This window comes from Telopea speciosissima, chromosome 9 (genome assembly GCF_018873765.1).
Source record: "Telopea speciosissima isolate NSW1024214 ecotype Mountain lineage chromosome 9, Tspe_v1, whole genome shotgun sequence".
NCBI classification, from domain to species: domain Eukaryota; kingdom Viridiplantae; phylum Streptophyta; class Magnoliopsida; order Proteales; family Proteaceae; genus Telopea; species Telopea speciosissima.
This window is the reverse complement of record NC_057924.1, coordinates 19231472-19259241: the sequence shown is the minus strand read 5'-3', so window position 1 is coordinate 19259241 and position 27770 is coordinate 19231472. Positions and strand designations below refer to the sequence as shown.

Genomic DNA, 27770 nt, shown 5'->3' with positions numbered 1-27770 from the left:
ACAGAAAAAACTCGACGGAGGTAAGCTCGAACCAGAAATCAACAGACCTTAAGCGGAGAACTCCGTAATTCTGTTTGCGAATTACGGCTTTCGTTCTGATCGAAACCCTCATCCATGGCTTCTCTCTCGTCTCCGTATACTCCAACTACACGTCTTCCTGTCCCGCTTCCTCAATCTGTCTCTTCTCCGAGAGATTCAATACCTTTCTCCAGACAACGCTCCAGATTACCCAGAAAATCGATATATGTGGTAGCTTGTTCGCCTCCCAAAGCTCTTCCGACGACCGAGCAGGAAATTCTTGAGATCGTCGCTCAAACGGATGGCAAGAAAGAGAAGAGCCTCCCTGCTGTGAGATCATACGAGAACGACTTGGCTCGGTTGACTTTGATAGGGGAAGTAGCTTTCGAGCAAGCATTAACTGCGGCAGCTGCTGATGGTGGCGAAGCTGCAGACGAGCACATTGCTTCTGGTATGCCCACCATGGTCGTTGAGACTATATTTCCCGGTCCTTCAGAAGATAACAGCACAGTCTCGACCAGACTGGTCAGTTCATTTTCGTTGTCTCATTTCTTCGTGTCTTTCTTTTGAGATTCATTTTAAATACCGTCGCAGTAGTGGACTAACATTGAAACTTTATTTCTGCCTCTAATTTGTGTCTGTCTGTCTGGTATTAGAAACCAGAGTCTTGAAATTTGGTTTACACAGGAGGAAAAAGGAAGAAAATTATTGTATACAGAAATCTTGAGACCTTACTTATACATTTAATTTGTGTCTGGTATAAGAAGCCGCAGTCATGAAATAAGGTTTACACAGCGGAAAAATGAGAAAAGTAGAAAGTTTTTGTTTGCAGGAATGATGTTATCAAGTGATTTTTCATCCTTTTTTTGAAGGTCGACATTAGATGTTGAGGTGCCTCCAGTTTATTGCTGCTCGTGTTGTGTCTCTTGCCTTATATCTTTAACCCTAGTGTTAAATTTTGATGATATTCTAACCAATTCTTTCTCACGTCGTTGAGTTGCTCAAGGTCCCCATGGTTAAGTCATTTATTGAGGACATGGGTTTAGTCTGTGTTGTGATGTCATAAAGCAGTGGTTGAGACCTTGAATCAGACATGGATTCAGGAAAAAAAAAAAACAAAAAAAAAAAAAAAAAAAAAAAAACAAAAATCATCATGCTGGTGGTAGCCATAGAATGTGTGTTTGGTTGAAGTATAATTCCTCGATTTCGTAGAAGGATCCATTTATGCCCCGGATTCTCATTGGGTTGAGAGATGAGGACCAAAGGCAGATGTCACCCTGTCTATATACCGAAGGAGCAATCTGATCTACAAAACAGACACTGATCGACACACATGCACACACAACTTTTTTTCAACCCAATGGCAATTATACTCATGGAAGTATTGTTATTGGGTGAACATTTATGGGCTTCAAAAGTTGAGAGAGCCATGAAAGATGGAATGTTGTTTTTTGTAGGTTCATTTTACTTTAAAGAATATGTTGTTTGATTATTTCTTGGCAGGATTCACCATGTTCAGATGTCTTTTTCCCTTCTTTTGCTAATCTTTCTGCATTTGCTTTCCTCATATTTTTCCTCATATTTATCTTTCATGTTGGGGACATTAAAATAGCTGTTCAGCATACCAAAACTCACTAGTTATAACTTATAACTAGCTTAATGTGTGTATTTACAGTTTTTGCCTGCACGAAAAGTCAAAGAGAAAGCCAGGAAACTTAGATATGCTCTCACACCAGATATCTTATCCAGTAATGCATCCAAAAATATACTTGCAATGACATTTAGGCAAGTAGTTTTGCACCACATTTGGAGTTTTGAGCTGGCATTATTCAGCCCAGGAACTGAGAGAAATATGGTGGATCTTGAGAATCCAAGAGAGGTTAGAGACATTTTTTTTAATCTTTTCCTCCCCTCCCCCCTTTTGGAGCTAATATATGCCACACTGGCTCTGTGTCATATCAATCTCTCAGTCCTGCAGGTACCATGGTACTGATGGTTCAATTCTCTTGTACTTTCCTATCAGCAGGTTCCAGCATTTTTCACTCTTAGTTCATCTAATGAGAGAGTTCTTTCTGTCCTTGCTGAAGTTGTTTGTATGTCTGCTCTTGAAGACACAGAGAAGGATTTCCTTGGAAAGTCATTGGGTAGAACTTCAAACAATATCTTCCATTGGTTTCAAAATCCCAGAAGGATTGTTTCAAAGGATTCCTCAGTTTTCATATATAGAATGTTTCAGGATGAGATGGTAGAAAATTCCAAGAGTCTTTTAGAAAAATTTAATGCAGTAAAGGCAGATGTCAGGGATTTAAAAATGAAGAACCAGTGGTGGACATCATCAACATATTCAAAGTTGGAAAGATTTGGTGGTCCTGAGTTCAGTGCTTGGGCAAGAGAGTATATACCTGCTTACAGGCTACAAATTGATGCTGATAAACTTAAGGATGTAAAGTTTGATGGCTGGAAAAAGTCAGCGGACAATAGGTGGGAAGTTCTTTTGACCCACTCCCAGATGGTATCTCATCCTTCCTTGGATCACTAGATCTCTATCACTTTGTGCATAATGGGGCCCAATTATGGTGTTAATTAAACATTAGTTTGGTCATGATATATCTCTACACATGAATATTTTAGTTTTAGCACTATCTATGCTATGAAACATAAATTAATACCTTTCTGTTTGACTATCGCATTTGACTATTCTAAGGTTATTTGTTCCAAGTTCAGCTATCATTTCAAGAGATGACTATTCTGGGGCAATCATTCCAAATTCAACCATTTGATATTTCTGTGTACCTGATTTATCCAAACGGATATCTACATGTATAAAGTCTCTTCTCTGGAGATCTGAAATTTGTGAGCATGGAGGGAAGTGGGTAGAACTCGGAAGCTAATGGTCATGTTTAATGTTTTATTGTACTGAAAGAGGTTGAATTGGAGGGCATAGGGTTAATTTAAGAGCTGGAATCAATGGAGAAATGAAAGCTAGACAAGTTTTAGAAAACATAGAAGTTAAATAATGTAGGATTTGATTATTCTTTGATTGTCAGGAAACTAAACTATACACGCTGGTGTTTACATGCACCCTACCCATTATCCCCAAACAAAACCCCCCCCCCCCCCCCCCCAAAAAAAAAAAAAAAAAGAAAAAAAGAGAGGAAACGTTATATATCACCCAGGTGGGGGAATCTTTCAAAGTTGCACCTGATAGCAAACTTTCAGGATGATGTTGGAAATTCTGATCATTGGATAGACAAGCCAAGGTCGGTCACGTGTCAAATTCAGCCTCAAATTCAATCATTTACTCTCCCATGTAGTGGCATACCCTCTCGTGTTTGTCCATGAATCCTCTTCATAGTCCTGGGTATTTTAGTGGTTTATTTTGCCACCTGGCCAACAACTTGGATTGGGCTGAAAATTGACATGTGGACAGGGATACTTGTGGTCAACCTGTCCACAAAATTGGGCCCCATCAAAGCTGCCACTTTGGAAATATTTAAAGTCAGATGTGATTTCGTACATCACCTAAGTGGGTGTCCCATAACAAGAACCAAAAAAAAAAAAAAAAAAAAAAAAAAGAAAGAAAGAAATGTTTTGGTCCGAAACATGGTTTGTTGGGAATGGCATGTGTATGACACTACATTGCCTGATATAGGAGGACTCCAACTGATGGAACCAGCACCACCTGTTAAGGAATAATCCTTAGTAAAGTAATCTCCTTAGCAACTAAATTATGGACAAACTACTTGATTTTTGCTTCTTCAAAATAAGTATAGTTTAAACAGAGAGTGCTTGCAGGTAACCTTTATGAACCATTAGATTCACTGATGCTGTAAATTTTGTTAAAAGGAAAATAAGAAAGAGCAGCATTACTTTCCAAATTTTCAGAATAGCAATTCTGTTCAATGGCTTGGACTTTGGTGCATGGAACCTTGCGGGTTGGTGGTGTCCTAAAGATTATTTTGGGTTTGAACATCCATTCCATGCTGAATTCAATGACTGAGCTGTGTGTGCAAGTGACTTTATTTCTACGTGTTTAGTTTGCAACATTGCACGGGTTCATCCATCCATGGTGGGGGAAGAAGCAGTTCCAACATATTCTGTTGCCACCTCCCAAGCTTTTTGGAGAGAGTTGGAGATGGCTGAAACACACTTCACCTTAAGAGAGAAACTTTCTCTTGGTGATCAGTTCAACAGAAATGACAGATACATGCGAACAAAACATTGCAATATGAGACCACCCCCTGTTAGAGGGATCAGTTTGACCCGGGGCTCAAGTCAGACTTCGCACGAGCAATAGTCAACTTAGGACCTCTGTACGGCAGTCTTGCTCTCTCTTGTTGGTAAGTATATCTGTCGTGGTATTGCTGTCTTGCCGTGCCATTCCAGTAGTGTTGGTGAATCTATAGTTTTTAAAGGGTATTGCTAAAAGGGGTTCTTAAAGACAGTAGCCAAAAGCAAGGGATTCCCGGGGCCCGAATGAGAGCGGAGGTGGCAGGGCAGGCGGTGAGAGTGAGAAGCTAATCTTTGATTTTTTTTAGAACTATCAACCTTTTGATAAATAAGTGTTGACCTTAGTTGCAAAATGAAAACACTGAACCTAATATTCTTAGTGCAGACTGGACACAAGGAACTACTGCACAACCAAACAAATCTACTAGTATCATCTAGGCATTGAGGGTCCACGATAGAGCTCAGGACGTGATGGCCCTGTCTTTGTTGGATTGTCGCTTACTGAGTAGGCCAACCTATGGATTGAGATAAATGATGTTTTGACCTTCCCTGAAACACTTGCTTGACATAATATTAATGCTGGCCATCAAACAGTTCAATACTTGGAACTAGGCTTGATTTTTCTGTGAGCCTGCGTGGTGCCACCTGTGGTCCAGTCTACAAGTCCATCATGATAGATTTTTTTCTTATATATATATATATTTTTTTTTTTGGGGGGGGGGGGGGAAGGGTTGAGAATCGCCTATTTTTTTTTATATATTTTTTTAGTTTATTATTTTCCTTCCTGGCAAGGGTAATTTTGCTAAGTCTAGAAGTTGGTTTGGTTCAGGTCTAGTTCTATTTTGTATTCTGGGTTCACTCATGAGTCAGCTTGCATTAGTCTTTTTCATGGTGTCTGGAATTGGTCCATAGACAAGTTTTCTGGTGTTTGGAGTGTAAGCTTTCTATTTATTGTACCACAAGTTTTTCTTTCCAATCAGCCTTCTATAAGCTTTTAATTGCAGTTCTTTTTAACCTTAATGAGTGAAGTGTACAAATTCATTACTTCCTGTATTGGTAATTACTGAGTAGAATTTTGATTCTACATATTCTTTTTCTCAATATATATATATATATATATATATATATATATATATATATATATATTGTGATTTTCTGCGACATTTCTTGGTTTCCTTAGTGTTATTTATATAATCCTTTAGTTTTCCAGTCGAAGTATTGGCTAATCCTAATCAAAGCTCTGAGCCTGTCAGGATATTTTCGTTCTAACCTTCTTCTCAGTGACTTGGCCTAATATTTTGTCTTCAAAACTTATCCCTAACATTCTCTTAATTTACTCAACTATTACTCGTACCAACATCAAAGAGAGCCTAGCCTGTTAGTGTTTTATAACCCAAATCTTATCTCTCTGGATTGGATTGCACACAAACTTCACATCTTAAAATACCAGATTTTATTTCTTGTTTTTCTTGGTTGGGCTAAGATCTTGGTGTAAAAGCTAGAATATTTGCTTAATATATAGAGTTACCAACAGGTAAACCCCTGGATGAGTTTGACGGGTCCTCAAGGATTAGGATGTAAAGATTGTTGACCACGACAGAAAAGGGAACAGTTCCATGGTTAACTAGAATTGTCTGCCTGCACAAACGGTTTGTGAAATCTGTGATTCACGAGCTTTTCAAGTGGAAATGGCTAAGAACTGCAATTGCATAACTTGGAACAGTGGTTTTTCAATCACCTCAAATGCCTTTTGGTAGAAGGCATTTCATGGGGAGTTTGGGGATGTTGTGGGGGGGGGGTGTTCAAATGGATAGTATGATGTGGCAGAATCTCAAGCTTTAAAAGGATGTTGAATCATCAATCATTGTATAGGTTTTTTGAGGTCACCCATCTCGGGGGTTATTTTTTTATGGTAAAATCTTCTTGTTTGGCAAGATTTAGGTGCCATTTTATTAAAGTTGTTGCCACTTCTTGTGTGGCATGATTTTTTCTTTTGAAACTTCTAATCGATATGAAGTTTTAGTTTAGTCTCGATTTTGCTTTACTTTCAAAACTACTGATTGGAACTGCTAAATTTGTAGTTTGACTCAAAAAATGAGTTTTAGACATAGGTAAGGATTAGAAATTAGTTTTTAAATTTTGGCTTTTGGTAAGTTTAGTTGTTGAGGAGTTTCTTAATTTTGTTTTTTCTTGTCACAATTGGAGCCAAAATGTGTTTGGGAATTAGTAAGTCAAGGATTTCTATTTTCTAAAGCATTGTAGCCTATATGAAGGCAAAGGGGCTGGCCAAGCTCTAGAACTGTTATTTGCTTTATTAAATTGAAGTTGGGTTGTTGCTCTACTTTGCTGCTCTTATGGTTGGTGGCTTTGAGTTCTAGAGCAGCTAGTCCTAGCTTGCAGTAAATCCTAGGTAAGTTATAACTTATATAATTATCTCTCCTCTCCTCTTCTACTTTTATTTCGTATTTGGGCCTTTTACTTTTGGGGCACTTCCTTTCCTTCTTGGCCTATGCGGGCCTTACTTTTCTGGCATACCAAATGGAACCTAGCCATCATACTAGACAAAAGCAGCTCTTCCCTAAGTTCACACATATTTTTCTCTCCCCTCTTCCCCCCCGCCCCCTCCCCCACCCTCTTTCTATTCTCTTTTAATTAATAGAAACACCTCATGCTTCCTCACTTTTCCTTTTCCTTTTCCTTATTTAATAGTATAGACTTTCATCTTTATCTTTATAATATAATAAAGGGGAAAGGATTCCCACAATGTTAGTATGCGGATCACTCTTGCAACCCCTCAGATAATGAACAGTGAAATGTCTAAAATAGCCCCCCTATTGGAAGATTCGAAAGGGGGAACCCTCAGACACCCGCATCAGAAAAGGGGTGTTGGAGGGAACCCTCTCCCTATAATAAATTGCACGAGGAATAAATTTGCATATCAAAATATAAATAAATAGATAAATAACACAACACCCATTCGTCTCTGACCTGAAGCTAACAAATGCAAACTGTTTCTTTATAAATAACACAAATATAACACACAAAAGCATTTCAACTAAATATGTTCCAGATGTTTGGAGCTTTTCAAATTTGATACTCCAACGAGTGAAACTTGCTCCTCACTCCTGAATCGTTTCTAGCTAGCTCAAGCCAAATTGGTTTAAAACTTGATTTAATTCGTTCACATTACAACCCAATCAGCAACTCCCTCTTATGGAATTAGATCAGCTTCAATGTAGAAACTCTTACACCTACTTCGTATGGCAAGAAGGATCCATAGTCATGAGGAAGAAAAAGGGGGGACACATTTGAATGAAACTAAAATTCAAAAGGACTACTTATGGTGCGCCATTGAATTTGTGAGGACTTTGGAATCTCCAGCAGAGCCTGAGGCCTCCATGCCTTACTAGTTGACTTGACACAACTTATGAAACCTGGATGTGGGGCTTTGGGTATCTGTTGAAGTGTCAATTGAGGCTCAAATCATGATCCATTTTTTGGTCCTATTGCGTGCACAAATAAGTTGTTAGAGGTACTTATCCCCTCCCCCCCCCCCCCCCCAAAAAAAAAAAAAAAAAAAAAAGAAGAGGTGGGGGTGTTAAGAAGCTGATAGGCAGTGTCCTGTTGGCTCTTTTTTTTCTTGCAATCTTCCTACTAGAATCTCTTCGTGCTTCCCCATCAGTTGTCTGGGAACAGGATTGGGACTAATAGTTTGAATTTGATTTTTGCTTGTACCCTTCTGAAAGAACATCAAATAAGAAGGTGATTAACCATCTCGTTGGCTCCTGTGTGTCGGAAAAACATGTTTGGATGAAGAATGTCCTATAAAGTTGTGCCAATAGCTGTACCAAAGGCAGGCTGAAGAATTAGGGAAACAGATTTTTTCTTTCTTCTTTATCTTGGCAAATATTTTCTATTTTCTAATAACCATTGATAATATTTGGTCAATTATGGCTCTAATTTTCTATATAATGAGCCATATAATGTTGACATCATGTTATATTTTATCTATTGTTCTCGGAAAATGTACAAGCTCTGCTTCTTTATTATGATTCTTGGGAGGGATGGAATTTCAATTATCATTTTCTTTTGGCGGTGCACAATTTGGGAATAATTTCATTTACTTTTGCCAATCTGCTAAGTTATGAGAAAGGACTATGTGGCTTAAGCTTGCTGAATGTGCTTCTGTTATGTCTTCTCTGGCATATCTGAAGGTAAATTGAGGTGTGTGTTTTTCGTATCGTTGATTATTTTCTGTTGGAATGACTCTGATTCAAGGCTTTTGCAGGTTGGCCTAGCTAATATTTTAGATATGTACTATGAAGATGTGTACACTCTCCCAGATAAACAGCTGTCATGCAGGGTGGTTAGTGATTTTACTAACTTATCAATAGATAAGGTAAGTTAATTGCATATTCTATTTCTAGCTTTCTTGGGTGACTGTAAGATAGAATTAACAATTGAAATCTTTATTTAAAAGCTTGATCACCTGGTAATGCAGTTCAGAAAGTATCTGGAGGAACAAAAATAAGTAAATGCAAGCAGGAAAAAATCTATGAAAATTCTGCTTTAATCCTAGATCTTGTCCGGTTGTTCACTAGGAGCTTCTGCTTTCAGATTTTTGTCAAGGTTTCTGCAAAGTGGTTACAAAACCCAGCAAAAGATTCACCATACAACTGCAAATTCTATCGTCACCTCCGACAACAAATTTTAGTGGTTAGACTTCTGAAGAACCCTTATTTGGTGTCATAGTTGTCAAGGCATTGCCTCGATTTTTTTCTCTCCTCCAATGCCTAGGGTTGGCTAGACTCCGTGACAACTATGGTTGGCATTCTTACTTGAAGCTGAAGTTTGGGGTGCCAGTTTGGAAACAACAGTACCTATTACTGAAACGGTGGAGTACGTAGTTGCTGTAGATGGTCTTTCGAGCCACAAGAGAGGCCAACTATCATTGCAATATACAACTACGAACTTGTTAATAAGAGACATAACCGCTTGGTTTATAAATTGCACCAAAATGCTGGAGAAATCAACCCCTTCCATTCTGCCCATTTGGAGTGTTCTGTACATTTGTACAGTTGTTAGGTGTTTCATGACCATCTTTAGCGTCATGATCTTTATGTTTCTGCTGCATTTTTTATGCTGTGATAGTTAGTTTAGTTTCCCAGCTTTATACATTAAAGCTTCTACTTTATCAAGCGCATCTTGTTAAGCCTATAATTTGGAGGTTTCCATGGTCTTGTCGTCCTAGCATCTTGATTGCTGAACCTAGGGGTTTGATGCCAAATACTACATCCAGAAGGAGGCATAGAACTACAACCACAGTAAACGCAAGTGGTACTTGGTTTAGTTTCCCAGCTGTATACATCAAAGCTTCTACTTCATCAAGCGCATCTTGTTAAGCCTATAATTTGGAGGTTTCCATGGTCTTGTCGTCCTAGCATCTTGATTGCTGAACCTAGGGGTTTGATGCCAAATACTACATCCAGAAGGAGGCGTAGAACTACAACCACAGTAAACGCAAGTGGGGGGTCAGCTAATCCAAGAGTTAAGTCTCTTAACAGAAAAATTTGATTCAGAATTCTGTAACTGGTTCCAAATGTCTACTTAGTCCTGGCAAAAGATGCAATCATAAACTCCAAGTCTATTTCCAGCCGCTTGCTAATAACCTTAGCTTCCGAAGTTGACAAACTAGGCTTCTTAGAGGCTTCAATTCCAACCAACACCAGGATTTTAAATTTGAAGAAAATCCTGACATACTCTGGTTTTGTTTTGTTTTGTTTTGATGGTCACAACAATCAGATCTAAAATGTCTAGAAGGTACATTTCTGGTGATACTGGATTTAGGGAAAATAAGAGAGAACGGCAAAAAAAGGTAAGATGCAGAAACAATATGGTAGTTCCTTAACCAGAACTGGGTGTTTTTCTGGATTTTGACTGGAATCCTGGAATATTGGTTCTAAGCCTGTTGAATCCTAATTCAAAACGAGAATTGAAGCTTTGACCTTTCCTTCTCTTTTAAAGCTCAAAGGAACTGAGGGCAAGCAGATTCAACATCATTGGGAGGTCTGAAAGAGGCCTTGACGAGAGTATTGTTTCAGTTCTTCAAAATTTGGCTTATTACTTTGTCTCATCCATTGCCCCTTCCTGGTCCTTCTTTTCAAACTATCCCCATCATCCAAATGGCCGCCTCTAGTGCCTTTGGGACCCTTCCGTTCCTCCATATCCAGCTCCTATCCATCTCTTCTCAGTTCCTCCACTTCAAAATTTCCGATCCTCGTGGGAATCATCCTCTCTCTTCACCTTTGTATATGCCCCTAACTGCGCTACTGAGAGATCATCTCTTTAGGCAGATCTTCGCTGCATTGCTCTCCTACTTGGATCCCTCCCTTGGGCCTTGGGAGGTGATTTCAATATGGTATGATTTGACCATGAAAAGCAGGTGGTGACTGTATTGTGAACTCCTCCATTGATGCCTTCAAAGAGTCTCGAAGATATTGGAATGAATGATCTGAGATGGTCGGGTCTAAAATTCTTTTGGCACAATAGGAGAAGTGGTGACTCCAGGATTGCTTGTAAGCTTGACAGAGTTTTGATAAATGAGGGCTGGCGAACCTTCTTTCCATCTTCTCATGCAACTTTTGACCCCCTAGGCATCTCTGACCACAGCCCTATCATTGTCCTTATCCAGCCCTATATCTTGTTGTAATATGGGGTATAAGGGTAAAATTGTCCTTAGGCATTATGTAATGTTGCCCTAGGGGCTTTATTGTCTTTGTACTCCATTACTCTATTATTAGCTAGCTATGGTATCTCTCTTAATATAAGTCTCTTTGATCCATTGCCACCATTTCTCTGTCCGGCGTTTCTGCTTCTTTTTTGGCTTGCTTTGCTTGTCTTTCTTTTTCTTCATCCAGACAAAAGCAGAGAAAGCAGGGTTCGTGGTCTAGGCTTCTAGAGGATTTGGTGGTCTCGATTAGCCAACGGCTTAATCTTTATGCTGATTACGTTCAATTCTGCTGTGTCTGCAAGTCATGGTACTCCTTCCTCCACAATAAGCCACACCACCCATACCATCAGTTCCCGGTGTTGATTTTGCTTTATAAGAAAAAAAAAACACCTTACGTAATGGCATATTCAGGTTAGCCAATAATAAGCTTTATCACCTCCGTAACCTTCCCGATCTTGACTCAATCTAGTTGGGTAATGGTTCCTCCTCCCATGGTTTGTTGGTTATAGGTATTTTTTTAACCCACTTAATATACCTCTGCAACCCTTTCACCAAAGCCAAGCTCTGCCTTCCACCCATTGAGGTATCCAGTGTACGAAAGGTTGTCTTATCATCATCAACTCCTCCTCCTCCTTCTGCGGTGGTTGCTATCGCCATCTATGGCAGCCGTAGAGAGTTGGTCTTCACTAGACCTGGAGATATATTATGGACTTATCTAAACCCCAGATTTGATGACAAATTTTGTAATTTTACTGATGTCTTAATCCATGAGAACAAAATCTATGCTCTACACGAAAGTCTGAAGGTTTATGTCTTCTGAATGGGCGCCAACATGCAAATTAATAAGAAGTAATCTTCTTGTTCTATTCTCCAACCAAAAGCTAAATTTGGAGAGGAGTTCTTGACTTCCGTTAATCCCCGCAGATACCGCATACTGGCGTAAAGTCATCTAACGATGTGTTGATGGTTATTCGGGAACAAGAAATGGTGGTTGGACAAGAATATAGAAGAAAAACAATTGGATTTATGGTTTTCAAGTGGTAAGGAAAAAGATGGAAGCATGTGGAGAGCTTAGGTGAACAAATGTTGTTTATGGGAAAAGCTTCCTCTTTGTCCATCTCTTGTCGTGATTTTCCTGATTGTAGAGGAAATTGCATCTATTTCAATGATGGCTATTCCACATTCAACTCAAAGAAGAACCCAAGCATTTAAAAGTTGAAAATTGCACCTATCGCTGAAAATCCAGTTTTTGTTCTTGAACTGGGGGGTTGACTTTTTATCCTTATGGAATTTGATTTTTTTTTTAAACTATTTTTATTGGATTCAATAGGGGAGGTATTTGCCTATTTATGAATAATATCTTAAGTAAATGAAATAACAAATATAAAAACATTTACTTAAATGATGTTTCAAATCTTGGTTGAGTCAATGTATCTTTCTCATTTCGTAGCTGGTTTCATTTTGGAGTTGAAAAAAATGAGATATTTCCGAGATCTCGGTGAGACCTCGTTCCATGCCTATATTTAATTTTTTCTGAGGCAGAAATCCTCACTGCTGTTCACTCTCACCAGGCTAACAGAGCCCCTGGTCCGGATGAGTCTAGCATGGGGTTCTTTTCAGCTACCTATGACATGATCAAAGGGGATCTCTTCAAGGCAATCGGGGGTAAGGCTGGAAACAGCTTCTTCGCAAAGCTGGGGTAAGGCTGTGTACATTATGACCCTCTCCAGACCCCATAGTGGCGGGAGCCTTGTGCACTGGGTAACACCTTTTTTGATCTCATCAAGGCCCTGCAAAGCTTCTTCTTTAATTCCAGTCAAATCAAGGGATTATCACACATTCCTTTGCCTCATCCCCATGAAAGAGGGTGCTTCCTCTGTGGGAAATTTTGGTCTCATTGCCCTCTGCAATGCTCTCTACAAATTTATAGCAAAGGTCCTAGCTAATAGGCTCTAGTTGGTGGTTGACTCCCTTGTCAATGATAACCAATTGGCCTTAGAAATATTTCTGACAACATTCTCCTCTTATAATGAGACTGTCTGAGGTTTTGATAGAAAGGCTCACTCCCCTACTACCCTTATGAAGATTGATATCCATAATTTTTTCGACTCCTTGAGATGGGATTTTATTGCCGATGTCATGTACAAGATGCCTTTCTCCCTGCTTTCATCAACTGGATTTATTACTGCATCTCTTAACCCCACTTCTCAGTGCTTGTCAACAGTAGTCCTGCAGGTTACTTTGCTCTTTTATAAGTATCCTTCAGGGCTGCCCCCTTTCCCCCTAGATTTTCACTTTAGCCCTCGAAGTCTTCTCCAGATGTATGCCATCCTCTTTGGGCCAGCAGCTTATTATTCCTCTCCCAAAATGCAAGGCCTTAAAACTCTCCCATCTTGCCTTTGCCAATGACCGATTTTCTCTAAGGCCTACCCTCTTTTAATTGAGTCTTCTGTGTACTGTCACTTTGAGCGTTTGTTGGGCCTTCATATCAACCTTTCTAAATTTTTCCTGTTCTTGACTGGGGTTTCTGAAGAAGTGAAGGTTTCCTTGAAGGACTTGACTGGGTTTTCTTTAGGTCTTCTACCGGTCAAATATCTTGATCTGCGTTTGATCCCGTCCAGATTGACTACCCATCATTGTCCCCCCTTGTTAGATCTTATGCGTAAGGGACTTCAGCTTTGGAAGGGCAAGTTACTATCTTATGTGGGCCATCTTGATTTGATCAGATTTGTCCTTCAGTCCACTTATATCTGTTGGTCTGGCATCTTTGAAATGCCTTAGGCTGTTATTGTGAAGCTTAAAGCTCTTATGTGTTCCTTTCTCTGGAGGGAATCAGGCTGTTCCAGATTTCTTCATCCCATCAGTTGGGCCTTTGTTTGCCTCCCTAAAGAGGAGGGGGGGGGGGACTTGGGCTTAGACGTATGAAAGATGTCAACTCTATTGGTATCCTCAAGTTGATTTGGAAGATAGCGGCCACGAAAAAAAGCATTTGGGTTGATGACTCCTTCAAAATGACTCTATTTAGTCTGCTACCCTCATCTTTAAGGCTTCTAGGTCTGGAGAAAGATTCTGAAGCTTAGACCTTTTATTTATGGAGTTTTCAACTCCTTGATTGATGATGACGCCTCCACTAGTTTATGGCTGGATCACTGGCATCTCCAAGGAGTTCTTCATTTAATTGGTGACAGCCATCTACAGTTTGGGTTCTGACAGGTTGGCCTAGATTTCAGACATTATCCAACATGATGATTGGTCTCCTCCCCCTCCTCCCCCCAACTCTCTTGTATTGGTTTGCTCTGTCGGGTATATCCCCAAAAGGCCCTCTGGTAGTGGTGACATTGTTTCTTGGTCTGTCTCTTCCTCGGGGCTCTTCTGTTCCATGTCGGCTTGGGATCTTCTCTGAACTAGTGGCTCTGTTACTCCCTGGTGTAACGTGGTTTGGTTCAAGCACCACATTCCCTGCCACAGCTTCACAACCTGGTAGGCTCTTTCTCACTGTCTTCCTACGTAGTCTTTCCTAATTCAAAAGAACATTCCCGTTCCTCCTTGCTGCCTTTGTTGGGACACCATTGAAGATGCTGACACCTCTTTTTTGGCTGCCCCTTCTCTTCAAGGATTTGGATTGGCCTCCGTTTTAGATGTTGGACCCCAGAGAAGAAGCCTATTGCCCTTTGAGAGGGAATGGACCTGGGTGGAAATGACTTTTGATGGTAACTCAGTCTGTGATTATGTGGGTAAGCTTGCATTTGCCGCCGCTATTTATCACATTTGGATGGAGCGTAATCTCAGAAGATGGACTCCCAAATCTAGAACTTCACAGCAAATTTGGGGCAATATTCTCCTTGATGTTAGAACTCAGAAGCAAGTTGTCTATTGCTCTCAAGATGTGTTGAATCTCCTAGAAATAGGTTCATTGTAGCCTCTTGGGTCTCCCCCACTCGTTCTAGTGTGGCTGTGGCTTTGTATTGTTGTATTTGTTATTTGTTTGTTCCTCTTCCTCCCTTCTTCTAAGCCCCCCCGTCTTTCTCCTTTTGGTAATGACTTTTTATTCACAAAAAAAAAGAGCTTATTTAAACAGCTGGTGCCCCTGAAGTTAAACTGAAGTGGCAGGTACCATTTCAGAAACCCCATATGCAAAGGTGGAGTCAGACCTAAATGGTTGGACCACTTCAGTTCTTCTTTAAGATATAAGCCTAAATCAGTTATTTTACAGTGTTGTGGAGCCATATCGGAAAGGAAGGTAGCATTTACACTGCTTTTACTATCACAGGTTTATCATTAACTTACTCTTAGGTTAGTTATATACAATAACACATTCTGCTTAGGGATGGGTTTGCCATATCTTGCTATTGGAAATAGTCATAGTTAGTCAAGTGGCATTTGATCTAGATAATTGGTCCCATTTGTTGCAGGAAAGATCTTTGTGGAAATTACTTTCTATCATTCTTTCAAGTGGAGTAATTCTATTCTCCATTGGTGTTCTAGCTCAACTTCATTGGCCTCAGATGGTCAGAAAACGTCCTGCAGTAAATTTTCCAGCTCCAGTCTCTGAAGTTGGCTGCTACCAGCATCAGTCTCTTGAAGCAACGAAGGTATAGAATGGTACCAGGATAGTTATTCATTACATTGCCTGTTTGCTGCTTATGTTGTAATGCAGGAATTAATAGGTGAAAGTCAAAGAACTTGAAGGATATTTTGATGTTGCATTTAACTAGGTTTGAACTGCTAGATATATTTCTACATATCTTTTTGTTACTTAACATTCCTTTAGTTTGTGCAATGTTTTCTTTCGTTTGATAGGTGAAGACAAGAAAAATGTTCTCTATAATATCGCAAGTAACAACTATCAACAACAACAACCACAACAACAACCACAACAACAACATAGCCTTATCCCAATTAAATGGGGTCGGCTAGATGGATTCTTGCTTTCCAATCAGCTCTATTTGAAGTCATACGTGGTAGAAGGAATGGGCTATGCATGTCTTTCCTTACCACATCTCCTAGGGTTATTTTAGGCCTGACCCTGGCTCTTTTAGATCTTTCAAATTGAATCAAATCTCTCCTCCAAACTGGAGCATCTGAAGGGCCTCCGTTGAACATGGCTTTGCCACCTCAAACGACTTTATCATAGCTTATCATGAATCGGAGCTAATCCCAACTCAGCTCTATTGTGGTCATTCTTTACTTTGTCCTTCCTAGTTTTTGCACACATCCATCTCAACATGCTCATCTTTGCTACACTTAGTTTATCAATATGACGCTTCTTAACTGCCCAACATTCCACCATACATCATAACCGGTTGTATAACGGTCCTATAAAATTTTCCTTTAAGCTTTAAAGGAATACATCGATCACACAACACTCTGGACGCACCTCTCCACTTCAACCAACCTATTTTAATTCTCTGAGCAACATCATCCTTTATGTTACCTTCTTTATTTATGATTGAGCGTAGATATCTAAAATAATCACTTTGTGGAATCTCTCTCTTATTAATATTCACCACTTCATTAATCGTCCTAGTGTAACTAAAGTTACACACCATATACCCCGTCTTTGTTCTACTTATCGTAAAACCTTTTGATTCCAAGGTTGATCTCCATAGCTCCAACTGGGCATTAATCCCTGCTTTTGTCTTGTCCACCAACACAGTATCGTCAGTGTAAAGCCTACACCAAGGAACCTCATCTTGGATGTCTTTGGTTAAATATATAGGAATAGTCATGGGATCATCTCTTGGGTTCACAAGTATTGGAAATCTGGGTCACCCCCCATGGTTGCCCATGGGAACCCTATTGTAACCCAATATGGGTTTGGTATAAATTTTTTTACCAAACCCTCTCTTTTCTTGTCCCATAAAAATTATGGGATCCACAAGAATAAAGAAAGTCATCTCTTTTCCATACCATGGAAAAAGGGATCCATCCCATACCCGAAAGCGCAACGGAAAATAGATCGATTCCGGTTTCTTTAACATCCCATGATTATCAAATAATTAATAACACTTAATGTATAAAATAAACATTAAGATCTGCTAACCTATAGAGCCTCAAATGTTGCTCCTCTAGATAATGGTTCTTCCCTTAACGAGCCCTTCAAGAAAGCCCCAACTTGAATCTCCTTGATGCAGTAGAAGATCCTCAAGCAAACACAGAATTTTTTCTCCAAAAACCACTGGATCCAATGCAAAAACCTAGGGTTTCCAACACCCTAACCAATCTCACATCTCAAGAGAGAGAGAGCAAGGGAGGAGAGAGAGAGGCAAGGGGCGAATTTTCCTGTGGGGGGAACAAAAAATTCTTCCAGTGTGCAGTATCTTCTGCGCTCCCCCTTGGTGGTTTGATTAAATATGCCACACTCCCAGTGAGAGTGACATTTTCTCTCCTGTTTGACTTAAAACCCTGATGGGCTTCTAATTAGTGAAGAAGCAGAATCTAAAAGGGAAAAATAAAATATATTAAGTTTTAATCTGTAAACAGCTTTGATATGAATGCTTGAGTGATTAGAATTGATCACCTAAGCCCCTTTATTTATAATAACTTGAAGTAAATCTGATCAAAGTACAAATAGGAATAATAACACCTCAGTCCTAGTCCTACTAGGAATTCCTAATACAACTAGGAATGCTAGAATAGGACTCGGCTGAGGGTAAAACAATAAAAATAAAATAAAAGAAAAGAATCTAATTTGACTAGTACTGCCTCCTAACATGACTAGGACTAATCCTAATCAGCTAGGACTAGTAGGACTAATCCTAATCAAACTAGGACTGCTTACCCCAATCGTGTAAGCAACCTATTTCAACACTCCCCCTCAAGTTGGAGCAAAGATGTCGATCATGCCCAACTTGACTAGATTGGGATGAAACAATTTTCCAGACAATCCCTTGGTGAAGATATCAGGAAGTTGATCCGCAGATGTCACAAAGGGAATACAAATCAGCCTAGCTTCTAACTTCTCTTTGATGAAATGCCTATCCACCTCAATATGCTTGGTACAATCATGCTGTCTTGGGTTGTGTGCTATCTGATGGCAGACCTTGTTGTCACAAGATCAAAGATCATAGGAAGACGAATAGGAACACCAAGATCTTGTAGCAAACCTTTAAGCCATAGTAACTCACAAATACCTTGTGCCATAGCTCGAAACTCAGCTTCGGCACTAGAACGAGCAACCACATTTTGCTTCTTGCTACGCCATGTGACAAGATTTCCACCTACAAAGGAGCAATACCCAGAAATAGACTTCCGATCTACAGAACCAGCCCAATCAGCATCAGTGTATGCTTCTATCCGTAGATGACCATGAGTAGACAAAAGAATTCCTTTTTCAGGAGCTGACTTCAACTAGTGCAAGATACGAAGAACAGCCTCCATATGAGAAGAGTAGGGATCATGCATAAACTGGCTCACAGTACTCACGGCGACAGTAATGTCAGGATGCGTATGTGAAAGATAAATCAGCTTCCCTACAAGTCTTGGGTACCGGCCTTTATCAACAGGCTCACCCTCTTTCTCCTTGAGTCGAACAATAGGGTTCATAGGAGTATCTGAAGGATGACTGCCTAGCAACTCGGTCTCTGCCAATAAGTCTAGGACATACTTCATTTGGGAGAGAAAAATGCCTTTAGAAGATCTGGCTACTTCAATCCCAAGAAAGTATCGTAGTTTTCCTAGATCTTTAATCTCAAATTCTTGTCCAAGGAAGGTCTTCAACCGCCGTCTGATCTCATCACCATCATTGCCAGTAACCACTATATCATCAATGTAGACTAAGAACAGTGAGTTTTTCACCAACCCTCTTTATAAAGAGTGTGTGATCAGCATTACTCTGCTTATAGCCCACAGAAATCATGGCCTTGTGGAACCGGCCAAACCATGCTCGAGGTGACTGCTTCCCATAAAGCGCACGCTTGTCTACATACTTTTCCTTGGTTTCGCCACAAGAGAACCCCGTGGAATGTCCATATACACCTCCTCATCCAGTGTTCCATTTAGGAAGGCATTTTTTACATCTAGCTGCTGCATATCCCATCCAAGGTTGACTGCACAAGATAATAACACACGAACAGTATTTAACTTTGCAACAGGTGTAAAAGTTTCCTGGTAATCAATGCCGTATGTCTGAGTGAACCCCTTGGCCACGAGTCGTGCCTTATACCTATCCACAGTGCCATCTACCTTCTGTTTCACCATAAACACCCATTTACATCCAACGGTTTTCTTCCCAGGTGGAAGAACCACAAGCTCCCATGTGTTATTTTTCTTCAAGGTGTCCATTTCTTCCATCATAGCTGCCTTCCACTTTCCGTCTGATAAAGCTTCCTGCCAATTGTTAAGAATACGAACAGAAGAAAGAGAGGAAACAAAGGCACGAAAGGACGGGGAAAGGGAATCATAAGAAACAACGTGAGATATGGGATGCTGAGTGCAAGTTCTGACACCTTTGCGAAGAGCAATAGGTAAGTCAGGATCATTACTAGGTAGAGAGGCAGGTTCTGGATCCGGGTTCGGCAATTGGATGGGTACTGGAGCAAAAGTTGATTGAACCTGCTTATGTTTCCTTGCATAGGTCTTCACATTACTGGCATCAATCCTCCTCTGAAATTCACTAATAGTCCTCTGGATAGGAGTCTAGACCGGGGTAGATTGCTCCCCCTGAATAGAAATGGTCTCCCCCTGTATAGGAATCTCTCCCCCTAACTCAGGGGGAGTACTAGGGGCAGGCCGAACTGGTTCAGACTCATGGTAAACAGACTGAAGTGGAGGTGGAGAGTCAATAGTCCGCACATCTTCACTAACACTCTCCCCCTGAAGACGTGGGGACACATAATATAGAACATGTTCATGAAAGACAACATCCATGCTGACAAAAGTCCTGCGGGATGGAGGGTAGTAACATTTGTACCCCTTTTGGGTAGCAGAATAACCCAAGAAAATGCAGCGGAGGCTACGTGGGTCAAGTTTACCAGTGGACCTTGTATCCCTAGCATAACAAACGCAGCTAAACACCTTAGGTGGGACTATAAAAGAAAAAGAGCCAAGTAATAGCTCAATAGGGGTTTTTGAAAGAAGAACCCAACTGGGCAGCCTATTAATTAAATAGGCTGCAGTAAGTACAACATCCCCCCCAATAAAGGGAAGGGACATTACGAGCAAACATAAGGGCCCTAGCCACCTCCAGGAGGTGGCGGTTTTTTTTCTCAGCCACACCATTTTGGGCTGGAGTGTCGACACAGCTGGTCTGATGGAGGATTCCATGTGCAGTAAAGTATTTTTGGAACTGACCTTCCATATACTCTTTCCCATTGTCACTCCTCAAAATTTGAAGAGTGGCATTAAACTGGGTCTTAATCAGTTGATGAAAGTGTTGAAAACATAAAAAAACTTCACTCTTTGTGTGCATAAGGTATACCTAAGTGAACCTAGAATAGCAGTCAATGAAAGTGACATACCACCGATGCCCAGTCAGGGAAGCTTTCCTACTAGGCCCCCACACATTAGTATGAACAATATGAAATAAGGAAGAGGATCTTTTATTAGAAATAGGATAAGTTGAACGCTTCTGTTTAGCCAAGACACAAGGCTCACAAAAAAATTCTTCCTTATTATAGTCTTTAACTAATGCTGGAAATAAATTTAATAAAGTACCTAAGGGGGGATGGCCTAGTCTAGAGTGCCATTTATGTAAATCAGAAGAGAAAGATGCCGAAGGTAAAGCCTGAGTAGGATCGCCATCAAGCAGGTACAATCCGCCATGCACTTTACCCGATCCAATCATCTTCCCCGAGTCTTGTTCCTGAAAAACACAGTGAGTGGGAAAAAAGGTCACTTTACAATTCAGGGATTTAGTGATACTGCTAATGGAAAGAAGGTTAGTTGTAAATTTGGGAATATGCAACACAGATGACAGTGTAAGGGAAGGAGAACAACCAATGGATCCTTTCCCTGAGATGGAGGAGAGGGACCCATCAGCAATTTTGACTTTATCCTTATCAGAAGCAGGAGAATATGTATTAAAAAGGCTAGAAGAACCTGTCATGTGATCAGTAGCACCGGAGTCTATGATCCATGGAGTGGATACTACTGATGCACAATGACCAGCAAAAGAAATACCTGTACGGGCAAAGAAGGAACCTGAATTAGCAGCAGACGTAGTAGAGGCAGTTGATGTGTTCAACATACGACGCAAAGCCTGGAGTTCTTCCTGGGAGAAACCAATGTCAGCAGTGGGAGTTGGAGCTACACTTTCAGTATGATTGGCTTTGCTTTTAGACTTAGCACGACCACGTTTGGCCTCAAAATCAACTGGCTTCCCATGTAATTTCCAACACTGAGCCTTAGTGTGATATGGTTTGTGACAATGCTCACACTTAACAGGCTCTTTGGTAGTAGTAGTGGAAGTAGCAACACTATCATAAGAAGCAACAGGAGTGGGACCAGTAGTCTGTAAGGCTGATCTCTCAACTTTAGGAGTCATCATCATGGCAGCCCTTCGTGTCTCTTCACTGTGAACATAAGAAAAAGTCTCCTCTAAAGTGGGGAAAGGAACCCGTCCAAGGACTTGCACCCGAATAGGTTCATAGTCATCATTGAGGCCAGCCAGAAAATCATAGACACGGAATTGGTCTACATAGGTGTGGTAGGCAGTAATATCAGCAGTAGTAGTAGGCTGGAATCGAGCATAATGATCCAATTGCTACCATAAACACTTGAGGGCAACATAGTATTTAGTAACAGACATCTCCTTTTGAGTAGTGGTTTGGAGTGTCTTCCTGATTTCATAAACCTAAGCACCACTTCCTGATCGACCATAAGTTCCTTTGACAGTAGTCCATATCTGAGTAGCAGTGTCAAGGAGGAGATATTGACTGGATAGATCAGTGGTCATAGAATTTAAAACAAATGACATCACCATAGCATCATTCGCAGCCCATTTAGTACGGGAAGCACCTTCTTTAGCTGGTTGTATGGTGGTGCAAGTAAGATGGCCAGTGAATCCCCTACCAGCCACAGTCAAGGATAGTGATCTGGCCCAGATTAAATAATTCGTACCATCAAGCTTGATGGCAGCAGCATAGGGAAGGAAGTCATTCCTAGTCGACCATCCCCTCCGTAAGTAGCAGTAGTTGTCTCCGAATCTCCCATAGTTCAGTAGAAACCGATCCACAAATTTGAACAAAAAAAAAATCTTCAAAAAACTGAATCAGATCTGAAGTATGGGTTTGAAGTGGCAGCAATTGCAGCCGTCAGAATAGGCTGAAACTTGGATCGAATGCCCTGCAAGTGGTGGAGAATAAGCCTACAAGTGAAAATATGTTTTGCAAAACCATTTACAAAAACGGTACAGAATCTTGATTCTTATCCGACCATCCACAGACTAACTCCCCTTAATGTTCCTCAATCGAGCAGTGGAGACCATGTTGAGTGGCTCTTTCACTCACATAATATTTACGCATTCTGTTAAAAAATTATTTATCCACTCGTGTCCCCCTTTGGATAGTCCGTCGTGTTAGAGCTCTTGTATGATATACATATTGTTTCCTCCCTTTCTTAAAAGGTCGGCCTTTTAGAGGAAGTGGTTCCAACATGGTATCAGAGCAGGCAGGGGTCACAGTATCGAGTCCCCCTGGGAGCGGGCAGGTGTTAAAAAATTATTTATCCACTCGTGTCCCCTTTGGATAGTCCGTAGTGTTAGAGCTCTTGTATGATATACATATTGTTTCCTCCCTTTCCTACAAGGTCGGCCTTTTAGAGGAAGCGGTTCTAACACATTCCCAGAACACCGGCTTTAATTCTCTTGAATCGTAGTCATTGGTGAACCAAAGAATACGTTCACATCGTGCAGTGACAGGGTCTTGATGACACATGTCTATCCCAAACCTACATCTGGCAGTAATACATGAGAGAATCGACAAAATAAGATTCTTCACCAATATACACCCATGTGCGTACTCACATTCGTACCCTGACATCAATATGTCTAGGCATACCCAATGCGACAACCATATGATAAGGGTTGCCTAGCCCAAACCCTAGTCGTGAGTACCAATTTAAAGTTTAACTTACCGACATACATTGCTCAAAAAGTTTATATCGCATGTGATCATATTAGACAAAAATGTATGAAATGTGTTTAATACAGAATAAACTGGTCGAACTGGATTGAACCTTGTTTGATGGATACATATATCCATCAAAAGCATCCATGATATATGGAAACATATAAGAGGTAAGGTTGATCCTGGATGTGACTCAATTGTAATTGGGAATTCACTACCTTGACCCCAACCTTTCTTATGCTAGGCACATCTTCATACATATATTCATAGTTCTAAAACTCGCGAGATCTCGGTTTTCCAAGGGGTCGAGACGAGATCTCATACGAGTTCTAAAAGTGCAATTTCCCAGTCGAGATCTTGGCGAGAATCTTGAAATCTCGACCCAAACTCCTTTCTATGAGTGCCAGATCTTGAGATCTGGGCGAGATCTCGGTGGGAAATCTTTGTATACAAACACCCATCTCTTGGTATACAGACATTTATTTACTTAAATGATATTATACTGGGAAATCTTGGTATATAACACCTATCTTGTGGTAGACAGACGCTTATTTACTTAAATGATATTAAGCATAAATAAGTGTCTGTCCTGGTTTCTGTCTCGATTTCTGGCATAAGTGTTTGTCCTGGTTTCCCACTAAGTGAAACTCCTATTTGGATTTTGTTTTTGCAAAATCTGATAGTGCCAATGTGTTTAAATGGCCTAAAATAGGCTGAGTACCAAGTTTCAGACCCAAACTAGATCTAAAACCCACCAAAACCAGGTTTCGAGTTGAAAAAAAAATTCACCAACGAGATCTCAGTTTTTCCCAGGGTCGAGTTAGGGTCGAGTTCTGAGTTTTAGTACCTTGCATATATTTAATTATGCTAGATTAAATCTCTAGGGACTCTGTCATAAGCTTTTCATAGGTCCATAAATGCCATATGGAGATCCTTCTTGCCCTCTCTACATCTTTTCATGAGCTTCCTAAGTAAATAAATAGCTTCCATCGTGGATCTTTCTAGCATTAAACCAAATTGGTTATCTGAAATAGTAGTTTCTTTTCTTAGGTGGGTTTCTATAACCCATAACTTTAGTTTTATGCCTCTATAGGTATTATAGCTCCGTTAACTTCATAGTATGGCTCATTAGTTTTATGCCTTTATAGTTATTACAGCTCTGTATGTATCAACATGTACAGATTATATGTCGTGTATGTCTGCTTACAAAAATACAGAAATATACACAATCTTCAACTCTATATTAAATTCCATCCTTTATGTTCCAATTCAGATATGTCAATGTGTTGGAATTCTTTGTTTGCAGAAGCCCCTAGTCCTGCGAGATTGATCCTGTGCCTGCACAGATCATGTTTTATCTTAACTTATTATTCAAATTCAGTGTTGTTCCTTCCAGTCCTTTCCAGTTCCAGATTCTTCATGCCACAGCAAAGGGCTCTACTTTCAAAGTATTCCCTTCTATAGTTCATGTGGCTTCATCCTAGCAATCAGTTTCGACTTGAGTGATCTACCCAAAGTTCCACAAACACTCATATTTGCCCTTTGCGGCTTCTGAATTTTCCCTCAAACCTTTCTTTTCTGGTTCACTAAAGTAAGAACATCAAATTTTGGCAATCTTCGTCTCCTGTCTGTCTTTTCCTCCCTCAGCTCTACGCTCCAGGTGGACCATTGAATCTATTTCTGCACCCATCCATGCATATATCACAAGAGAGTATCACACTAGGAGTATCTTGGAGATGTTCACCAATGGCTTTGTGGAGGTGTTAAAAGATATGGATAAAGGATAGGCATAAGGTTGGGGCCATAGATGTCACGACAGCTAGGTGACCCTAGGAGTTGGAGTGGGCCTGGACGTCAAGGCACATCAACAAGGCCCCCTTCCAGCAAAGGGCACCTGGATGCCTTGACAACGTTAGTTGGGGCAGTGGTAAGCTCAGCTTGATATAAGCGGAGGATGTAAATACTTTAACTGTATGGATTAGTACGGGCCACCTTGGATTACCCATGCGTCAAATTTGGTGGTAACCGAATCATGTAGGCCCTCTCGTAGTGAATTATTCCGTGTATTTTCAAAGGTCAGTCTGTTTAGCTCATGTGTGGACTTTTAACAATATTCTGACCTTTTTATCTCTGACCATGTAAATTGGGCTGGAATTTTGTATGTTGGTAGGGAATGGTAGGGTCTAGCTGTGCACTTACTCTGGGTGCCTGGTTGGTTGCCATGTGGCACGTATGAGTGAGCTGTTGTGCTAGACCAATGCGTTAGGTCTGGCACAACGACTATTGCATAACCACCTTCCCTAAACAGTATCAATGAGAAGATGATTGGTTGAGCAAATTAATCTTTCATGATCAATCTTAACATTTCGATATCAAAACATAGATGAAATCAACTCAGGTTATATCATCAATCCTTGTATTGTTGAAACAAATGTTTGGGAACCTTTAATTTCTTCTAAAATAAAATTAAAGCCGTGCATTACACTTTATATGTAAATGGAAAACTCATGTGTTTCTTTCATTTTTTCTCCTCACTACACAATTTTTTTTCAGCTAATATTCGACTCTTCTGGTGGATGTAGTTGGGAGCTCTATGCATCTCTATTGTCCAGAAGATCAAGGATGCGTATGGTTGGCCTGGGGGTATAACAATGGACAGAAACATTGGTGCCTGGACTGGGGAACTCCCAAGATACTTTTGGAGGGACGAGAATGCTCTAGTTCAAGAGGATATTTCCAGCATTGAAGTAGATAATATAGCTTCCTCTGTTTCATCAGATACAGGCAATGATGAAATAAAAACATCTGTACAGGATATTGCTAGTTATCAGGTAAGTGAAATCTATCCTTGTTCATTTTTCTTTTCTTCTTCATATAGTACCAGGAAACATAGTTGTCAAGGCATCGCCTAGGCGTCCAGGCGCCTTGGTCGCCTAGGCGGGCGTCTATGCGCATTGTTGGTGTCACCTTGCGTCCAGGCCCCCTCCAACGCCTTGGATTGCCTAGACGCCATGTCAACAAGGCCAGGAAATAGTAAAATACTAAAATATCTTTGGAAGTTTTTCCCAAATTAGAAGCATCCAGCACATCCGACTGCACTGTAGGCTGTCATATTCGTCGGAATGACTTTCAAATGTTTCTAACTTCACTTTCTAGTCTAATCAATTTTATTACGGATATTACTCAATTGAATCAAACTTGTACACATTTTTTACCTAAAGTCTGTTGAGATGGTTCAGTCATTCGGTATACTGAATAAAGAAAGGTTTTGGACGAAAAAAAAGTCAAATATCAGAAAAAACTGAGACCACTCGCCCAAGGGTCTGGAAGACCTGTATCACCCCTCCCTTTTCTTTCCCCATTGGCCGTGTGTGGGCCACACTTCAGAAAGGCCCTATGGGGGTCCTGCACTTACTTGTGTGACCCCTAGCCCACTCACACTCCTTACCAACAACCCAGCTCTTCGCCGGAACACACCATAGGTTGGTCCAACAACCAGTTGGCTCCTCGCCGCTGCACATTAGCAGCAAAAAGTGAGTGAATAGCCAGCCCCAGGCAAGTTTCTCAATCGGTTTCCTTTATCTTGTTGCATATGTCTGCAAAGTGAAATAAAGCACAATCAGCACCCCCCTTGAAGAAGTGATGTGGGGCAAGCAAAGAATCTAAAAGAACTTGGGAGAAAAGACATGAAGGCCTATGATGCAAGTGGCGAGAAAAGATTTGGGATGGGAAAGATATGGTTGAAGTAGTGAGAGAAGGCAGGAAGGCTAATGATCCAAGATGTAAGAACCTAGATGGGGTGTAATTGTGTCAGTTTCCATCTCGTAGTAATTAGGATCAGGCTTTCTTTAATTTAGCATTTTGACCGAGACATTCTTGACATCTATTTATATATCCATATGTATCCAAGAAAGGTTAATATACATTCTTCTGTGCATGCAAGCATGGCAGGTGGGACAGCATGTGTTCTGGTTTGGTCTGAGCAGTTTCAACACAAAGTTCTTGATTTAGTACTAATATTTTGTGCTTGTTTATATTTACCTGTATTCTTCCTATTTCTGTATTTATGCAAGAAATATGCCAGTACAAATCTTTTATGTGTTTCTTGACTTGGTTGCTTACCGAATTGTCACTCAGGTCGTTTTATCAAAAGATGGTAAGATAATTGGGTTTCAGCCTATGAGCCGAGTGGCTGTTAATCACTGGGGAGGCAATCCCTTAGCTAAGGAGTTGTACAATGGGAAAAAGCTTTCCCCTGGTGAGCATAAAGTTCATGATATGATGCTTAGTTTGGATATAGTCCTGTGTGACTGGTGCTTTGTTTACTTACTGGCTTATCCCATGCAGGTCTTATGGAACCTGGTCTAAAGATCCCTCGTCCAGATGAAGTTGTTGTAATTGAGTTGTTGATGTCGATCAACCCTGAATCCTGGTTTGCACTTGCTAGGCCTGTACAATATTTGAGCTATCAGAATGACCGTGGTAACCACAAGTCATTGTAGATTTTGATGATTGAAATTTTATTCACAGCTAATACATTCCCGCATTAATTTTTGTTTGCTTGGAGTGGCTAACAGCATTCTCAAAATTGAAATTGAGGGCTACTGGTAATTTTGCTTGTATGGTAGCCCTGCAGTTCATGATGACAAAACTTCCCTCAAATGTCAAGAATTGTGTATGTTGCCAACAGTAAAATGAGGAGAGAAGGAAAGATTATTTGTGGATAA

At 40.4% G+C, this 27770-nt stretch overlaps 1 protein-coding gene across 3 annotated transcripts; it reads left to right on the top strand.

Annotated features, from left to right (window-relative positions):
• Nucleotides 1–27: 27 nt before the first annotated feature.
• LOC122640656 lies at nt 28–27770 on the top strand. Of its 3 annotated transcripts, none has more exons than XM_043833883.1 (8): nt 28–543; nt 1694–1897; nt 2045–2530; nt 8537–8647; nt 15391–15570; nt 25626–25874; nt 27181–27301; nt 27391–27770. In XM_043833883.1, the coding sequence occupies exons 1-8, from the start codon at nt 115–117 to the stop codon at nt 27543–27545; spliced, it is 1935 nt and encodes a 644-aa protein (XP_043689818.1). In that variant the 5' UTR covers nt 28–114; the 3' UTR covers nt 27546–27770. The 3 variants fall into 3 exon arrangements, with proteins under 3 accessions (XP_043689818.1, XP_043689817.1, XP_043689819.1); XM_043833882.1 differs by having other exon boundaries at nt 2042–2530; XM_043833884.1 differs by lacking the exon at nt 8537–8647 and having other exon boundaries at nt 2042–2530.